Source organism: Ambystoma mexicanum, chromosome 14 (genome assembly GCF_040938575.1).
Source record: "Ambystoma mexicanum isolate Mex_15411 chromosome 14, UKY_AmexF1_1, whole genome shotgun sequence".
In the NCBI taxonomy this organism is placed as follows: Eukaryota; Metazoa; Chordata; class Amphibia; order Caudata; family Ambystomatidae; genus Ambystoma; species Ambystoma mexicanum.
The window spans coordinates 652721643-652740937 of record NC_090940.1 but is presented as its reverse complement, the minus strand read 5'-3'; the positions used below and the strand labels follow the sequence as shown (position 1 = coordinate 652740937).

At 47.5% G+C, this 19295-nt stretch overlaps 1 protein-coding gene across 1 annotated transcript in view; it reads right to left on the bottom strand.

The window, feature by feature from the left end:
* TDRD9 (tudor domain containing 9) overlaps nt 1-19295 on the bottom strand; it is a 2559831-nt gene that overhangs the window by 1563834 nt on the left and 976702 nt on the right. Inside the window, exon 14 of the mRNA XM_069638191.1 lies at nt 6309-6406. Coding sequence (XP_069494292.1) covers nt 6309-6406 — 98 coding nt within the window. The remainder of the gene's footprint in view (nt 1-6308; nt 6407-19295) is intronic.

Below are 19295 nucleotides of genomic sequence, written 5' to 3'. Positions count from 1 at the left end.
TGGAGGCCTAGTAGTAGGTTTTGGGCCTGCCGGGCCCTTGGGGACCGTCAGAGCGTTGAATGACCGTGCTTCGACATGTAAATTCGATTTAGGGGCAGTGCCCTTGTTTTCAGAGTGCCCAGTTGCAAGACGCTGCTGCGGAAGTGGGGAGGCGGCTGATCGACCCGATCAGAGGAATTCCGGCAAAATTTCCGACTGCCCTGTTGGCGCCTTCACCTTTTTCGACAGATCCATCAAAATCGGTGGTAGGGTTGTGTGCTTAGTGTTTGGTGGTTTTTGTATGCCCCTGTCGCCAGTGTTGTCCCTGAAGCGAGACTTGCGTCAGGCCTTGAGGGGTCGGGGACGGGCGTGGCGGACCTAGAAGTGCCCGCCTCAAGGTCTACGACATCTGATACGGATGTCCGGTCATCGGAGGGGCCCCCCCATCACTTTTGGCAGGTGTGGCAGTGGCGAAAGGGTTCAGCCCACGACATACCATATGCAGCCCACCGCTTTACACGGCGTTCCTTCAGGGTCTTAGGCCGAAGGAGCTTACAAACCGCACACGGCTTCTCATCGTGATCTAAGGGGGGACAAGAATTACAAGTTCTGTGCTCGTCTTTCCATGGGTATCTGACCCTACACTTAGGGCAGAACCTAAATGGAGTCCTTTCCATAGCGAAAGGACTAAACAAAGATGACCAGACCTAGAGAGTAAAGCACGGGAAAGAGGAAAGACATACCGAAAGATAGGGCCACCACGACCACATTCTCCCTACTGTGTAGGTCGGCCTGAGGGCCCGGCCACGTGGATGCCTCAGCCGCCGGATATTAGGCACCGAAATCCAACGCCGTGGTAACTCCTGCAGTCTTCGTCGAAGTTCTTTATCGCTGTCGAAGTGACTTATGGGAGAATAACCGACAAAAGCCGGTATAAAGATAAACAATGTCTCTTATGTAAGAGCTCCGCTATAGGGCGACCAGTTATCTAGGCGGAAAAAAACAATCTGAGGGACCTCGGCGCGTGAGGGATTTTGGGTACAATACACGTCACGATAGGGATAGTGTTACAGGCACGCTATGCCGATGTCCCCTTTCGGTTCCCTAAAGACAAGATGCAGTACACACTGGATGTCAGACCATATGCACAGCATGTGATTCTAAGCAGATTAACAAGCATCAGAAAATCTATTACGGAAGTAATATGTAATATTACTTAATATGTAATTAATATGTAATATTAGTAATATGAGGAGAACGTGACCCACACAGTTAACATTGAGGTTTACCCAAAATGTGGCCGCAGCGAGGTTTAAAAATAGAAAAGGGACTGCCAGGAATTCAAAAGGAACAGTATTCCGATTGAAGTTCAGTTGTGTATTGTTTATCGTGAATACAATTTTGACCTTAATAGCAAATATAAATCAGTGCCGGATTAGGGACCATTAGTAAATGCAATCTAACAGTAAAATATCGAGCAACAATTTTTTGGTTAAAACGCTGTCTCGTACTAATAAATCAAAATTGATACACATAAAATAAACATTTAAGTTTGCGACAAAATATCAAATTATTTAATGATCCTATTGTACAAGAATCAGGACGAAAGTGGTAAACAGTAGTAGGACCAAGTCATCCAGTAACTTGAGCTCACAATAACAATGGGACCTAGATACAGAACACACGGGGACTGCTAGAGACGGAACATGCTCGTTGGTAGCAGGTAAGCGTGCTAAGAGGGCTCCGACATGGGGGGCTTGTTTACACAGTCCATCTACACGTGGGGAAAACGTGGCGATACATTTTGGACATAGAGAGATAGTACGATGCTTAACTAAGCTTAATACGGATATTGGCAGTTCAAAATACTGAGTTATTAAGAGAGACGAAGGACACGTCCCTTTTCTGTAATTTAATTATTTTCAACGGAAGGGATGGCTCAACATGTTATCCGAAGCGAGTTTAAATATCGTGGGGAAGATAAACTCACTAATGAGCCATATGATGTTTAATTTTCTGGGATTTAACCCATGACCATTGAAGCAAAGCATTCAACTTATGAACTTTGAAACTAACAGATTAGGTAAGAAACAACCGTGAGCGATACATTTAAAAAAACAATCTCAATCAACAGGAAGATATTCAATACTAATAAATTTCTCAATTGTTTTTTTCATTGGCGTTTTGTGTTTTGTTATTTTTTTCTGTTCCTTTATTTCTGTAAAATATTTTTTTCTCTCAACCTTAACAATCCTACCCTTTTCCCTCCCTCAAATGGCCATTCATTAATGTTAACATTTTTTTTGATTGGGTGCATTTTTTGTATATTTTGAAATGGATTAATACTATGCTTGCTATATATTTTATGATTAGCCCTGATTTGAAAAAGACAGATTGTCGAAACACGTGTAATCACATAGGGCATTTTTCTAAGAATCAATGAAGAAATAAAAGCTCAATAACTTGACTTGGAGTACAAGTAGTATTGATTGATCCTACCTTTCAACGTTACGACAAGGGCGCATGGTATTAGTACGAGTAACAACTCCTTTAAACATTTTTTGAACGGAATAAGGGGGCCAGGCAAACTCTGTTACCCAGGCATGCAACCGGAATTGTGAATCACAAAGTATTAGCAAAAAGGCGCCGAGGTCCACTTGAGCAGGTACCCACCAAAAAAGGCTCCCCACACTTTGAAGAGTGTTCTTAAGGATATTATGATTGACCTGCCTCCCCCTCTGACAACCCCGAGCAAACGTGACCGTACTGGTTCGGGTTCCTCCTGCAGGCCCTCCTGGAGCAGGTTCCATGCACATCGCAATAGCTGGCCAACAAAAGTTGTATTGTTGGCAATCCTGGTGGAGGAGGCTGCCGAAGTAGTGACACTTAGCCAGCACATACAGTTTCTTGCAATCCATGTCCAGCGGTGCCTCACCAGTCTACAAATTTTGTAAGCCGATCCATACACCCATCAAACCCATCTCTGGTCCACAAGGAGGTGCCAGCGGGGTAAATGGCTCCTATTGGGGAATCTACCTTATTAGACGGTCGAGATTTATCTGAACGGTCTTAGATAGTGGCTGGGGGCTTTCAGAATAGTCTTCCTGTCTTTCTCGGCGGGTGGACGTTTCTTTCGACCAGTCTTTGGGCTCATTGGCCGCCCAAAAAATCTTTGCGAGACTCTTGCGCATGTTTGGTGTCTCTAGGAGGGGTTTCGGCTGTTCAGGTTGCTTTGACGTTGCCGCAACTTTTTGTGTTGGCGCGCTCTTAAGATGCGTATCGACAGCCTTCTGAATTTTGGTGCCGAAGCCCTTGTCAATGGAATGCCCAGATGCATGGGGCTTAAGCGGTTGCGTGGGAGGGCTGCCGAACCGTGGATCGGCGGGTTCCGGCAAAGAAATCTGCATACCTGCTGGCGTCTTGGACCGTCCCGACGAATCCGTTAAGGCAGTACCGGGGGGAGAGAGGGGGGGCGTTTATCCTTATGTAAAGTGGGTGCACCCTTGTCACCGAGATGTACATTCCCCATAGCAGAGCCGTCGGTCTACCTGCTGGGGCCGGACAGCTCAGAGCGTGGTTGCTTTGATGATAGGACGATGGCATCCGTATCAGAGCCACGGACGTCGCTCAACTCCTCGTCACTCTCTGCGCCCGTGGCGGCGGGGGAGCTACCCTCGGGCTGTATCATGGCGTAGGCTCCCAACCATTAAACTCGATGCTCTTTTATCGTCTTAGGACACAAGAGATCAGACCGACAAGACGCCTCACGGTGGTCGCGAGGGAGCCGCTTATTGCGCCTCTGGAGCATGTCCTTCCACAGGTACTTGCCTTTACAAGAAGGGCAACATTTAAAAAGGTGTCCTGTCCATAGCTCAGGTTTATGGCGACGGCAAAACCAGAGGGACAAAGAGGGGAGAAGGAAATATATTCTTGTAAAGACATCGAGAACCCCGGACCCCAGTCTCCCTACTGTATAGGCTGGCCACAAGGCCCTGCCACACAGTCGATGGTGTTGACCAGAGCGCCAGCCGTCGAAGTCTGGGGTTGTCTTCTGCGGTCTTCGGCAGTGGCTGGAAATCAGTCGTCGATGAAGGGGACGAATATATATAAACAACCGTAGGTTGTGGACAAAGGTTTTAATTTGCAATATGCAAGAGGTCCGCATAAGGCACCCAGAGAGCTGTGCGGAAAAGAAAACAATCGGAGTAACCACTACGCGCGAAGGATTTTGGGTACACTGCACGTCACGTTAGGGATAGTGTTACAAGCATGCCCATGTCGATGTCTCCCTTCGATCCTCGAAAGACAAGATGCAATACTCCGCGATTACCACTAGATGTCAGACTATATGCACAGCATGTGATTCTAAGCAGATTCACAAGCATCAGAAATGTAATCTATCATTAGTGTTGTGTGAAACTTCTACCTGTTAGTAGTCATTTTTCATAGTGATATTTGCCCGAAAAAAGATAGACTTATGTATAAACATAGTTAAGTGTAATTTGTGATTCTCATAGTGGATCCTTTACAAGCCCACCGCCTCTTGAGACTTAGCCTAGACCCTCATCACCGCTACCTTGAACTGGTTTGGCTACAGCACCCCAGAGTTGTCCCCGTCACAATATAGGTTGGCCTTCTATATATCTGTCCACCAGGCCAAAGTATAGAAAATCAGTCCTAACAGCAGTTCACCTCCTTGCATCTGCTTCTACGGACTGTGCCGCTTCCTCACACACTTCACTTGAAGGGAAGGTAATCATCAGGTTTAAATATCCCATGCAGCCGATTTCTATTAAAATAACTTGTCTTAACGTTTAGCTTAATTTTTCCTCCACTCCTTATTGACTCCATCTTCTTTGACATAGCAATTGTGGCTCTAAGGGATTTGAAGTTCATAGAAGTTTTAGACTTAAGGCTGTATTGTTGTGAATCTTTGTTTAAATTAAAACCATCAGAAACATGATATGTGAAGTGTTTTTTGTATACATGAGGTGTGAATACTTTCCCGTCTAGGGTGATGGGCAAGAAGGGGTTTTAGGGTCTCAAAACTGTAGGGATTTCTATATTGACAGGTCACCAGGAACTCTGGAATAATAGGGTCTTCTTCACATGGAAGGGAAGAATATTGCGTCTTTCCTGATTGAGTCACCACTTCTCCCCGACAACCATCTACTCCCATGTGATCCTTCCTTATAATACCACTGCACATGATGAGGAACAGGTAACGGCTGCCTTCCCCATGACACACAGGAGACTTTAGGCTGGGGATCAGTGATGACTCCATAGGAATCATCAGTCTGCTGATAGGACACACTCCACAGGTGGCTCCCACAGAAACAGATTTCTTCCAAGAGGAGCAGTTCTGGAGCGGCATGGATGCAGAAAGAAGATGGGGGGGGTTGTGAAGCAATGGGAGGCTGTTGACATAGGTCAAGACCTGAGGATCCAACAATCGTTACACTCCTCGTTCCCCCTCTGGTCATATTATGATACAGGTTCTTGTACGGCACACTGTCCACGTGCAGGATTTATTGGTACCCACAGGAGATTCTTGCACATTGGAGACAAGTGGATGTACAGCTGTGGTACGAGAGGGCAAACAAGTTCACAACTTGCCTAGTCAGAGCCCCTACCTCTGGAGGGGAGAAAGGAACATCTTCCATGTTGTCAAGTATGTTGGCCTTGAACCATTCTCCTTCCCATTTGTGGGAAAGAGTAAAGATTAGTGAACCATTCCCAACAAAACTCAAGATGTCGAGGGAGCTGACAGCCGTAGTGACTAAGTTGTTATGCTGGACTGCTTATATTAACCAAGGATATCATCACCTCAGTTACCAAAACGGACCAGGCCATCAAAGTGCGTGTTCAATAACTTGGCTTGGACATTGTGAGGGGAAGTTTGAAGTCTTTATCTACAATTGACATGGGACAACCGGGACAAAGCCCATAAGCCTCACCACAAAGGCAGTGACATCAAGGCCAGTTTGTAACAATTGTTTAAGTTTCTTTACAGTCACTGCCGAGTGATGAGAATTGTTTCTCTTATTGTTGCTGAAAGAAATCTGTTCATTTTTGAAGGAGTTGTAAATATCTGACCTGATGTGGACAATTGTAAAATGTATAAGACAATATGTCTTTGCCAGCCAAATACCTAATACAAAACGAAAATAATTCACAGATTACATTTCTAAAGCTTTAATTTTAAGAAAAAACAATGTGAAGCTATCGCTGACCACAGTAATTCAATGTACTACACGCATTACATAATTCAACAACATTTGCAAAAACCAATAAAGAATGGCAAGCCATTGGGGATTGCTTTCGCTTACCAACATCTCAGGGACAACATGCTCTGGTATGAAGCTATTCCAAAATTCCTTATGTATCAGCCTGTAGCAGTATCCCTTGGAGACACGTCCAGCACGTCCTTTGCAAGAGAAAATCATCTTTTAGAGATCTTTCATGAATTAGCCATCTTAATTGCTGATGAAGTGTTACAATTCACTGACGCCATCAGCATTGAGGTCTTCCAAATAACTGGAACCTCGTTAAGTATTACACATTCAAAATCAAGAGGCCAATATTCTCTCTAGCTCTTCTCTTCTGACAGAATTCAATTGATTTGGATACCAGTAGTTCTAGTATTTTCATTGACATGTAGGTGAAACTATTTAAATAAAAAAGTCCAACATATTGGGGCCAAGGAGAGGGATTGGAGGGACCGCCATGGGAAAGCATCCATTATCTGAAGGTAGCCCAGGAGAGGTTATCTGGACGATCCCTCAGAGTCCACCAAGCCCCTTATTCTTAACCCACACTGAGCCCCATCACAGTCAACCATCCAGGCAAGCCCTGCAGAACCGGCAGAGCTAGCGGAACCCTTACAGAAAAGCATCAAAAGGCAGAAACGTACTCCACACTAGCATGAGAAAGACAGCACAACTAGAGGACGTGACCTTCTCGCCCCTCCGATTCCGTGCACCTGCTTATGCACCAAGAGTAGTCTGTTCTGTGCAACCCAAAGGCAGGGAGGTCCCATGGTGAGTGCGGATGACTGTGCAAAAAGAGGTGGATGCGCGTGAAAAGGGAAAAGCAACAACGTGCAGCCCAGTAGAGCCATCAGCGACTGCCAGTGCCGGGAGCCAAACCCCATCAACATCTTAATCCTGACTGTTTGAAACATGGCAGCTGGTGTATTTGAGCCCTCCGCTCACAAAGGCTCAATTAATCCAACTATTAGAGTATACAGGTGTGAGGAATTCGACCATCCGCACGAGAAGAGTGCGCTCATCTGAGCTTTTTTTGTTTAAAAGAATGAATGATGGGGCCATTCCCACGCACGTTTTCCACACTCACCACACAGCAGAAAAATAGTCATGTGCTCTTGGAGGACACAGCTCACCAGCGGTACCCTACCCGGTCATGTGTAGCTGACACCCGACCGCTGTGGATACATCAAAAGCCTTTGGCCGTGGGCAGCCTGATTAGAATTTAAAGGCCCCATAGATTTGCATCTCCATTGTCAAACGTTGCTGGTGGCGGCAAATACTGAAGAATGTTAATTAGCAGGCCTCAGGGAAGGCCTGGGTGCAGGAAGTGACAATGGAGGCCAGATGCCAACACCTCTTTGTATTGCAATGTGTCAACTTGGTACTAACACCCCTTCTCGGTGTGAACGGGCAGTGAATGTCCTGTCTGGAACCACTCCTTTCAGAGCAGAGAATTATGTGAATTGTAGGAAACGTGATAAAGTGCTGCATAGGGCTCAGTTAATTAGGGAGACACTGATGTACAGCAGACAGGAAGATGGGTGGGAAAGTATATGTTGTCATCTTTCCCCTCTGTTGCCAAGAAGCTGGTTCTGACCCGAGGCATCACTGAAGATTGTTGGTGGAGACTTAAGGATTCCAATCAGGCGTCACACACTGAACCAGGACATTTGGTCTTAGCCTGGGATGTGGTGCTCATTCAGAACGATTATTCTCTAATATCAATAAATTCAAATTGAGCCAGTACCCGACTGTTAGGGAGAATTCTCTGTTTAGGCTGAATTTCCTAACCTAGTGAGTCCCCCAGCAGCTTTGCTGGATTTTTGGGGTTTATTTTTTTCTCCTGCCAAGAGTGAGACTTTTTTACCCTCACTCTTGGGCATGATTTGAGTGTGTTTCTTTGAATCTAGATGTGTTTAATGGGCTATGGGGTCTATTTACTCCATAGGGCTTCATGTGTTTTTGTGATGTGTGTTACACAGCACCCTCCGTGCAGTAACACAGGGGTGTCATAGTGACCCCCCAGTATAGACTCCATACCCTGGGACTGACTACTGTCTCCCAGGGCATGTAAAGTCACCATTGACTTTACTAGTCTTAAATTCTGAACAGAACCAGTACCAACCATCATATTGTGGACGTACTGGCTGGGGCAATTCAATTGCCCCGGGGTCTATCAGTCGAGGGGGCACGTCTCCGTCCCCGCAGATAGAGTTTTGGCTGGTGGCAGTGGATACTACTTTTTATATTCAACCGCGAATATTTTCCTATGGGATTTCCCATTGTTTTAGGCTACTATCTTTATTTAATTATTTACGGTAGCCTCAAACATACCGCCGGTTTATTTATTTAATATTAATTCTCCGGTTGGTATTTTTTGCCAAAACTTGATTCTAAAATGGCATTTGTGTTCTCTTCTGTGACTCCAACCCAAGTTGAGCCCTTTGTTCCACTTTTTGGCGGGCTTCTCCACAGAAGCCCTCCAAAGTGGTGCCACTCTATCTGGGGTACTTAGGAGGGGTGGCGGGGAATTTAGGCACCCTGGACTGAGTTGCCTAGGCAACTCAAGTCGCACTCCATCCCGATTGGCCCAAGTGGTGAGCCGGCCGGCTCACCACTTAGCATGTTTGAGTGACAACTAGGCTGAGTGAATGGGGGTTTTCTGCATAAAAGCAGGGCTTTGGGGACTGGAACTTCAGATGTCGCCACAGGACCTAAGAATCCGCCGAGGGAGAAGCTGAGCCGACCTGCCCCGACACCACCACCGGTGGAGCCCTGCTGGACTGCCTCACCACTTTTCCCCGACGACAGAGGAGATCTCCCGCCAGAGAGTCTTCTTCCTTTGACTGGTGGGGATAACCAGTTTCACCGTCTTTTCGCTTTCCCGACGTACCTCGTGGCCACCTTGCCCGTGCCAAGCACCCCGGCAACCGGGATACCACGTTTTACCACGACCGCGAAACACAGGTACCACCTTTAACCGGAAAATTCTGCGGCTGGTTTCTGCCCTGGTAGTGCAACGACCTTCATCTTTCCTCCAAGTCGAGATCTTCTCTTCCCCTGGACGACGACGCAACTTGCACCCACTACCAGGAACTGCCACCGCTGGAGGATCCTTCCCACTTAAGGTACCGTGTCCCGCCTGGCTTCCCTTGCTACCGACTGTACAGGGTAGATTTAGCCCCCGGCTTTCGAACCTGGGTTAGCCTGGGACACCCTGGCTAAACTTTCCTAAGCCTCTCTAAACTCTTTTTGAACCCTCTGCAAGACTTTCTAAGCCTAGTGTAACTGTGTGATCTTGGGCGCATTTGTGCTCTGCTCTCTCTAAGAGGAGGCCCAGCCTTTGGACTTTGGCTCACCAGTGACTTTTGTACTTCTGCCTTGCTAACAGTGTTCCTGAATCTTAGAGTGGTGTACCTTTCCATATTCTGCTTCCCCCCCTTTTCTCACAAACTTATTGGAGTGCCATCTAGTTAAGCGCTCACCTCTGTATGAAAATAAGTGGTGTTTTACAGTGACCTATCTGATAAGGAAAAAAGGGGTGTATATATTACAATAGTAACTGTTTAGAATATTTTACAATAATAGTGCTGGAGTGTTTCAAACCGTGTGTTTTTAAATAAATATTTATATGGGATACATTACTCAACGTAATCGTATTTCTGATGCTTGTATCTGCTTAGATTCACATGCTGTGCATAGGCCGACATCTAGTGGAAGCTGCGGAGTATTACAGTTTGTTTTTCGAAACTCGAAAATGGGCGTCGACACAGGCGTGCCAGTAATACTATCCCTAGTGTGACGTCCACTGTACCCAAGATCCCTCACGTGTCTAGGATCCTCAGATTGTATTTTTTCTGACATGAGGAAGCATGAGGAGTAGCGTGAGTACAGATAATCCAAGCAGATAGACAGAAAGGTAAGACTACCAGCAATCATGCGCCTTCTCTCGGAGGGGAGGAAGGGTGGGTCGCATGCGAATCTAAGCAGATACAAGCATCAGAAATACGATTACGGTGAGTAATGTATCCCTTCTGAGGCTTGTGGAATCTGCTTAGATCACATGCTGTGCATAGATTAGCGAGCAGTACCAGAAGAAGGAGGTGGGATGTGAGAAGAGTCATGAGCAAACAGGTGTCTCAGAACCGCTTGTCCCACTTGTGTATCTGTCTTGGAATGACTGTCAATGCAGTAATGCTGAGTAAAAGTGTGAATAGAGCTCCAAGGAGCTGCTTTGCAAATGGTGTCGAGGGGAACATTTGCAATGAAAGCCAGAGTGGCCCCAATGCCTCTAGTAGAGTGGGCTCTTGGCGTAAAAGGCAGAGTTTTTTCAGAAAGAGAGTAACACAGCTGTATACAGTTGATAATCCACTTCGAGATAGCGCCTTTAGAGACGCGATCTCCCTCTCTGCCTGTAGCTACGGAGACAAACAGTTGATCTGTTTTCCTTAGCGGTCTGGTTTTGTTTACATAGTAGAGGACCGCCCTACGCACATCTAGGGTGTGTAGTTTCACCTCAGCCGAGCTTTGCGGGTTCTGGAAGAAAGCCGGAATCTCGATGGACTGGTTTACATGGAATTTAGATATAAATTTAGGTGAGAACCTAGGGTGTGTGCGTAAAACCAGTTTGTCTTTGTGGATAGTAAAGAAAGGGTCCTGCACTGACAGAGCCTGAATTTCACTGACCCTTCTTATAGAGGTAATGGCTACTAAGAAGGCAGTTTTATAAGTCAGGTGTTTGAGACTACTTTTATGCATGGGTTCGAAAGGGGGGCCCATGAGCTTAGCTAGCACTACATTAAGGTCCCATCCTGGCGGTGGGTTAGAAATAGGAGGGTGAAGTCTCTTTACTCCTTCCATGAAGGCTTTAACTACTGGTACTTTCCACCACGACACCTTGTTATGGGATGTGGTGTAAGCCGAGAGGGCAGCCAGGTGTACTTTCAGAGAGTTAAAAACCAATCCTGCATCCAGCAGGTGGAGCATGTATGTCACAATGTTGGAAGGAGTGCAACCAACCGGGTTGATTTGTTTATTCTGGCACCAAATAACAAATCTCTTCCACTTGTCAAAGTAACAGTGCCTTGTGTTTGGTTTCCTGGATTCTTTTAGGATGTCCATACACCTCTGTGGTAAATTGAGATGTCCAAACTCTATGACCTCAGGAGCCATGCTGCCAGGTTCATTGAATTGGGTTGCTGGTGCACTGTCTGACCTTGTTGCTGGGACAGTAGGTTGTACCAGGCTGGGAGTTTGATGGGCTCGCACACCGCCATCCTGCGTAGGTGTGGAAACCATGGTTGTCTCGCCCACATGGGAGCAACTAGGATGATCGTCATCGATTCCTTGTTCATCTTGTACACTACCTTCCTGATGAGGAGTTGGTGGAAAAGCGTACGCAAACATCCTTGACCAGTTCATCCACAGGGCGTTCCCTTGGGAGTTTGGCTGGGGGAACCTGGATGCAAATCCTGGGCATTGTTTGTTTTCGCTTGTGGCGAATAAGTCTATAGTGGGGAAACCCCACTGAGAGAAGAGATCTTCTACGATTTCTCTGTGAAGGACCCATTCGTGTTCTTCTGGGAGGGAGTCTCTGCTTAGAGCATCCGCTAGGGAATTGAGCTCCCCTGGAACATGTTGCGATGACAGGAAGATGTTCCGTCTGAGTGCCCATATCCAGATTTTCTGGGCAAGCTTGGACAGATTTGGCGAACGAGTCCCTCCTTGCTTGTTCAGATAGAACATGGCTGTCGTGCTGTCCGTCCGGATCTGCACCGACAAGTTTATTAGATGGGGCTCGAACGCCCGAAGCGCTCTGAATACTGCCAGAAGCTCTAGCAGGTTGATGTGGTTTTTGGCTACTGAGTGAGACCAGAGACCCTGAGCTGTGTGGTGGAGATGGTGAGCTCCCCACCCAGTCAGGCATGCATCTGTAGTCACCACTGCCTGTACCTCGGGATCGTAAAAGGGTTTTCCCCTTGCGAGATTCTCTCTTGTCCACCAGTGTAGGCTCTGTACAAGTGTTGGCGAAACGACCACTAGATCGTCCCACTGACCACTTGCCTGAGACCACTGTTTCGCCAACCATTCCTGCATAGGACGCATGCGCAGTCGCGCGTAGTGACCAGGTAAATGCATGACGCCATCATGCCCAGTAACCGCATTGCTTTGCGTACCGTTATTTGTTGACCGGACTGATAATGTGGAATTTGCAGTAGTATATTTCGAATTCTCTCTTCCGACGGGAAGGTCAACCCTTTCTGAGTATCTAGGATTGCTCCCAGGAACTGTTTTGAGGTGCTTGGCACTAAGCTTGACTTCTTCTCGTTGATTGAGAAGCCTAATTCGTGGAGGAGGTCGATAGTCCTTTGAATGTTTGTCCTGCAAATTCCTGGGGTTTCCCCCGTTATGAGCCAGTCGTCCAGATAAGGGTACACTGGGATTGCCTCCCTGCGTAGGTGTGCAGCTGCCACCGCCAGTACCTTAGTGAATACCCTGGGTGCTGAAGCTATCCCGAAGGGCAGTACCTTGAATTGGTAGTGGCGACTGTCTACCTTGAAGCGCAAGTACTTTCTGTGCGCCGGGAGCATGGAAATATGAAAATAAGCATCTTTCATATCCAAGGTTGCCATGTAGTCCCCCTTTTTTAGGAGGGGGGTTACCTCTTGTAGCATGGTCATACGGAATTTTTGGGGCTTGACATACTTGTTGGCAGGCCGTAAGTCCAGTACTGGGCGCATTGTCAAATCTTTCTTTGGCACAAGGAAGTAAGTTGAATAGATACCCTTGTTTACCTGGTGTCCTGGGACGAATTCTATCGCGTCCTTTTCTAGCAGAATGGCAATCTCCTCGAGAAGGATTTTCTGATGTTCTAAGGAGTGTACTTTTTGTCGTGGAGGATGGTTCCGGGGACGCTGCAGTAATTCTATACAATATCCTGTGGACACTGTTGACAGCACCCATCTGTCTGAGGTGATCCCTTCCCAAGCCTGGGTGAAGTTGGAAATGCGTCCCCCTACTGGGGTTGCGTGAGAAGGGACCCTGAACTGAGCGTCACTGCTTTGGTGGGGGCGTGCCACCTCCCTTGTTGGGGCTGCCTCTGCCTCTTCCACGCCCTCTCTTGTTACCCCTGCCGTAACTTTGGGTAGCCTGCTGGGTGTTGTTCCACTGTGTACCCTGTACCTGGGCATAGTTGCCTCTTTGTGAATTTTGGCCGCGTGGGCGACGAAAATTACTATTGCCCCTCTGGTTAGGGGGTTTGTTGGTTAGTTGGCCAAGGGATTTCAGTGTCTCGTATTCGTCCTTGGCGTTTTTAAGTGCGTCTTCGACCGCTTTCCCAAACAATAGATCGGGTTCCACCGGCTTGTCTATTAATGAAGCCTGAGTTTCTGTTTTGAACCCCGACTGCCGTAACCACGCATGTCTTTTGATAACAGTACCTTCTGCTATCAATCTTCTTGCGTTGTCCGCGGCGTCGAAAGTTGCTTTTAATATGCAACCCGACACGGCTCTCCCTTCTGCTGAGATCCGAGCCAATTGGCCCTTTAACGGTTCAGGAGCAGAGGCTATGAGCGCCGCAACCTCTTCCCATTGATGGCAGTTGTAGCTGGCCAACAGGGTGGTGGAGTTAGCAATCCTTGCTTGGTAGGCGGACGTTGAGGCTACCTTCCTGCCAAACCCGTAAAGTTTCTTGCTCTCCTTGTCGGGAGGAGCTTCTGATGAAGATAAGGGTGTTCCAGCCCTCTTCCGAGTGTTGGTAACAACTAGGGAGTCTGGTTTAAGATGTCCTCTTATATAGAGAGGGTCAGACTGGGCTGCCCGGAAAAGCTTTTCGACCCTGGGGTTGACTGCTCTGGTGAGGTTTGGGTTCACCAGAGACGGATCGATTCTTGGTTGGATGGATTTAAGGATAGGGATGGTCTGAGCGACCGGCCTCCTCTCTCCCACCAACTCTTCTGCGAAGTCCCTTTCCTCCTGTACACCGTGGGTGTCGATGTGAAAATGTTCTGCCGCGCGAGCGAGAACCTCATTAAGGAGGGGCTGGTTATCGACTGGCGAGTCGGTAACTGGGGCTTCGTTCTCTACCGGGGAATCTACTCTGTAAATTTCCTGCTCATCTTCTCCCTCCTCCTGATCCTCATCATCCGCATAGTATTCCGTCCCGGCTTGTTCCTCCATAATTTCAAACTCCTGGTCCCCCTCAGGGAATGGAGTAGAGTAAGGCTGCACCTCGAAGGGTTCAGGTCTTTCGAACCGGGCCTTTTTACTTAGGGGGATAGGATCAGTGGAACCTGAGGGTGTGGCCCCGTGTGGGTCATACGAGAGGAAACGCTCTGGATTCTTGTCGTAGAAATCAGCCAAGGAAGACATCCTTGACATGACCCTGTCTATGTCTTCACTGGACCATTCTTTGGAACAGGGTATGACTTTAGTAGGCAATTTAGGGGACTTATCAAGGGTACCCTTGCTGGATGTTGATCTCTCAGTAGACTTGTATTTATCTGTTTGCTTAGGGGGGGAAGGATGGTCGTACAGGAGTGGAAGAATGTGCTTTCCGCTGTTTCCCCCCCTCCCCGTGCGTGGAAAAATGTTTTCCCTGTCCCTTGGAGGCCCCGGAGACTTTCGACGCCTGGCGTCGAGGATCGTGAGAGGTATCTGTGTTTTTCGAGCGTGGGGCCTCGCTGGTGTTAACTACGGGCTCCGTCTCTTGGAGCGCGGCCTGGGGGTGGAAGTTGTCTTCGTCCTCCGACGATCGAACTTCCGTTAGTCTAGGGAGCGAGACACTCTTGGCAAGAGTGGATGATTGCCTTGCGTCATGAGGCGATCTCAATCGAGAGCGCCCAGAGGACACCGAGTCGGACCGTTCTATTTGTGCCTCTTTCCGAGAAGTCGACGTCGAGGTTCGGTTGGACTTAGTGTGCTTAGGGTGTGTAGGGTGTGTAGCGCTTGCGTCGCCGGGGGTCTTCCCCATAGCCGCCCTGCCGGACGACCTTCCGAGGTCGGGGACCTGCGCTCGGCTGTCTTTCGACGCCGTAATGCCCTCGCCGGCCGAAAGTACGGCGTCGCTGCCATCGCTGAAGGCGCCCTCCGCTGCCATGGCCGCCTGCCTGGCGTGGTGGGCCCAACGCTTAGTCGAACGGTCCTTAAGTGTCTTAGGCTTAAACCTACTACACGCTCTGCAGTTCGCTTCGGGGTGGTCCCTCGGCAAGCAGAGATTGCACGTGGCGTGCCTATCGACCCAAGGGTATTTGCGGTTGCACTTGGGGCAGAATTGGAAAGGGGTACCCTCCATACGCACCTAAAGGCAGCGGGCTGGTAAGTGTATGAAATATATTTATATACCAAGAGTGAAGAGTATGTACCACCCCCCACACTCCCTACTTGCAGGGCCGAGGCCAGTGGTCTACCAGGCCCGGGCCGAGGCCAGCGGCCTTCCGAGGCCCAGATCCGTCGTGCGGCAGCCGACGGTCGATGTCTTCTCCAGCCGTCGTCGAGTCGAGGGTCGACGTTGGGGTGGGGAAGGATGTCAATAAAGAATTATAATTTTCAATTATTAGCAAAAGTATGGCTAAGGCCAGGGGACTCCGCAAGATGCTTCCGACCAGTATGGCGGAAAAAAACAATCTGAGGATCCTAGACGCGTGAGGGATCTTGGGTACAGTGGACGTCACACTAGGGATAGTATTACTGGCACGCCTGTGTCGACGCCCATTTTCGAGTTTCGAAAAACAAACTGTAATACTCCGCAGCTTCCACTAGATGTCGGCCTATGCACAGCATGTGATCTAAGCAGATTCCACAAGCCTCAGAAACTTTGATACCAAAGCTCTGGTCAGTGTTTGCTTGTATTGTTGTATCTTAGTGCCTATTGTGTATACTTTGCATACTGCCTAACTCTTCTTGAGGGAAGTCTGACTGCTCAGCCACAGCTACCAGGTAAATCTGGGTGGTGCGGACTGCTACCAAGTGGGTGTACTGCCAACACCTGTAGTCTTAAATCTTTTGCAGTGTTCCCTAAGGGAACTGCACAGGTTTCTCCCTAACACCGACCCGCCTCACACCCCCTTTTACAAATACCCCAGGTCACAATGGACCATGAACCAGGCTGGTTGGTGAAAATACAGTTTTTATTTTTAAAATTCACCAAAATCGCACAAATTTTACTATTGGCCAGCAATCCCCAATGGGGTGATAATGACAATAGAAGCAATGCACTTAGTTAACCTTCTAGTATAACATAACCAAAGCACAAATGAATTTGAGTTCTTTTTGAGTTAGGATAGATGGCACCCAAGTTAAAGTTCCCCCCTGCAATGTTCCCTCAAACCACAAATAATCGAACTCTGAGTGGATAGATCGAAGCAGCAGGTAGTCAGGGATAAGAGACAGTAAACAATCAAAATCCAACCTTCCCTCACAAAGGCCTAAAATGACACTCGGATTGTGACAAATATATGCATGTTTAAATAAGGATATATATATATTTTAACACAGTATTAGGGATGTTAGAACCCTATCAACCATAAGGTAAGGTATCACAAAAGCATACAGTTCACAAAATAGATTGAAATTGAAAACCCAGTGCAGCCGAATTCACACACAGAAAAGTTGCATTTTCTCTAGTTTGCAGTTTTAAATGCCAAAACTTTTTTTTTCTTTCAAAAAACAGGTGAAACACTGAATCTTTATGTGGTTTTTGGGGCGAGTGATGGATGCACTGCACAGACTATAGGTGAAGAATTGATAGAGATTTGGAAGGTAGAATGAGGTTCGTTTTTTTGGAAAATAGAGCATTTCAAATGAGAAAATCGGTTGTAAAACTAAATTATTTAGACTATATTGTTAAAGAAAGACACGGTACGTCGTCGAAGATTGATTCACAACGTTAACCTTTTCCCGCTAGGTTCTGATCTATGTGGGAATTAATTTAGATTACTCCAAATATTTCTAATGAGTTACAAGATGAGGTGAATGAAAGAATTGCGCTAAAACTAAGAAACAAGAACAGGGTGCACAGAAAAATTAGAACTGTCTATACAAGATAACTGGGTATGGATTGGGTCGCTTAGAGTGGCACAAAGACAAAGTCAAGGTGGGGTAGACTAAGTGTTATGGGATGGGGAAGAATCACAGTCCGCTCTTAAATTTTAGATTAGGAACAGTCAAGCGGGTTCTGGACTCCAGGGCTCAGATCACCAGGTAGCAGTAGACTCTCTTAGCAGAACAGCAGGGTCTGTCTGGTCACCGGATACAAGGACACCTGGATGGCAGGGTTGCAGCGGGGATGCAGTTAGTGGGGAAAAAAGCCAGGCTGGTCTCAGGATGCTTCCAAAAAGAATACCACAGCTTTTCCCTTTGGTTATTGGGATTTTTAGTGGGATTTCTGGATTGAGGCCAAGCTGGGATGGTCAGCAATGTGTTGGCCTTGCAGTGGATTTTGGAATCGGCTATGCTTTGGCCTTGTAGTTGTCACAGGTTTCCCCCCTTCTCACCTGTCTATGTTGTTTGTTGGGGTTCTTCGGTGGAGTCTTTTCGCACATTTCGGGTCTAGTATAACCCTGTGCGTAGGTCCTCGGGTTCCAGCGTGCGTTTAGCGTCCCATCTTCTGGGAACGTTCAGGTGTCCGGGAAAAGTCCAGGAAAACGGCAAAGAGCGCACTCGGGAAAACGAGTGCACGGAGATCCGGGATGCAATGGAGGACAAAGCAAAGGGGAGGAATGAAGGAGGAGGAATTAAGGGAACCGGGAACGAGGAATGAAAGGATTAGCAAAGCGAACTACGGAGAACACATCTAGCCACGATAAGCGATAGCGTTGAGACGCTTAAGATGGTCCTTGGAGTATATCGTCCAGGTAAACTAGGACGAAGAGGAGCAGCATATCAGAGAACACCCGGTCCATAAAAAGTTGGAAAACCGCTGGAGCATTGGCGAGTCCGAAGGGCATAACCAGGTATTCAAAGTGAACAAAGTGTGCTCTAAAGGCTGTTTTCCATTTGCCACCTTCCTTTATACTGATCAGATGGTAGGCACCTCTGAGATCCAATTTCGTGAAGACTACAGCTCCTCTCACCGCTTCCAGGATATCCGAAATTAAGGGCAATGGGTAGTGGTCCTTGAGGGTGCATTGATGAAGACCATGATAATCAAGACAAGGTCTAAGCTCCTTAGTATCTTTCTTGGGAACGAAAAACAACAAAACTCCCACCGGGGATTTGGATGGTCGTATGGTGCCATTTTCTAGATTGGTACCCAAGTATTCTCGGAGGGCCCTTTTCTCTGGTTCCGATAGGATTAACATCCTTCCAAAGGGAATCGCTGCTGAAGGTTCAGTATCAATAGCGCAGTCTTCAGGTCTGTGAGGGGGTGGGGCTTGGACTATGGCAGTTGAAAAACACATCAGTATAATCCTGATAGGCCCTGGGGACCTGGATAATATTGGAGACCGTGAACGGGCCTTGCTGATCTGTCAGCGTACCTTCAGAGGGTCTTGACGAGGAATCCAGGGATAGACAATGAGACATGCAATGTTCGGAGCCAAGAAACAAGGATCCTGCTGCCCAGTTGATGTATGGGTTTTGCTTCTGCAACCAGGGCATACCCAGTACCATTGGATAATGGGCAGATTTTGTGATGTCAAATTTGGTCAGCTCTTGATGGTTTATCAAGAGCTGGATCTCTTTGGTTTGCAGAGTTATGGGTCCTGAAGTTAGAGGTCTTCCATCGATGGCCTCTATGGGTTGCGTGATGTCTTGAGTTTCAAATGGAATGTGGTGGGCAGTGACCCAATACTGATCTATAAAAATCCCCATGGCTCCACAATCCACTAATGTCAGAATGGGGTAAGTTTCTTTCTTGGACAGTGATAGAAAGGCCTGCACCATCACAAGGTTGTTTTGTCCAGGAGAGTTTAAGGATGGAAAAGATGTGGAGCAAACATCTCTCTTCCGAAGCTTTGCTCCATCTAGAATCGGGAGCTGGCGTTTCCCGAACGCCGTGGAGGGGCCAAGGGACATTCTCTCTCACAAGATGTTTATCTGAGGCACAGT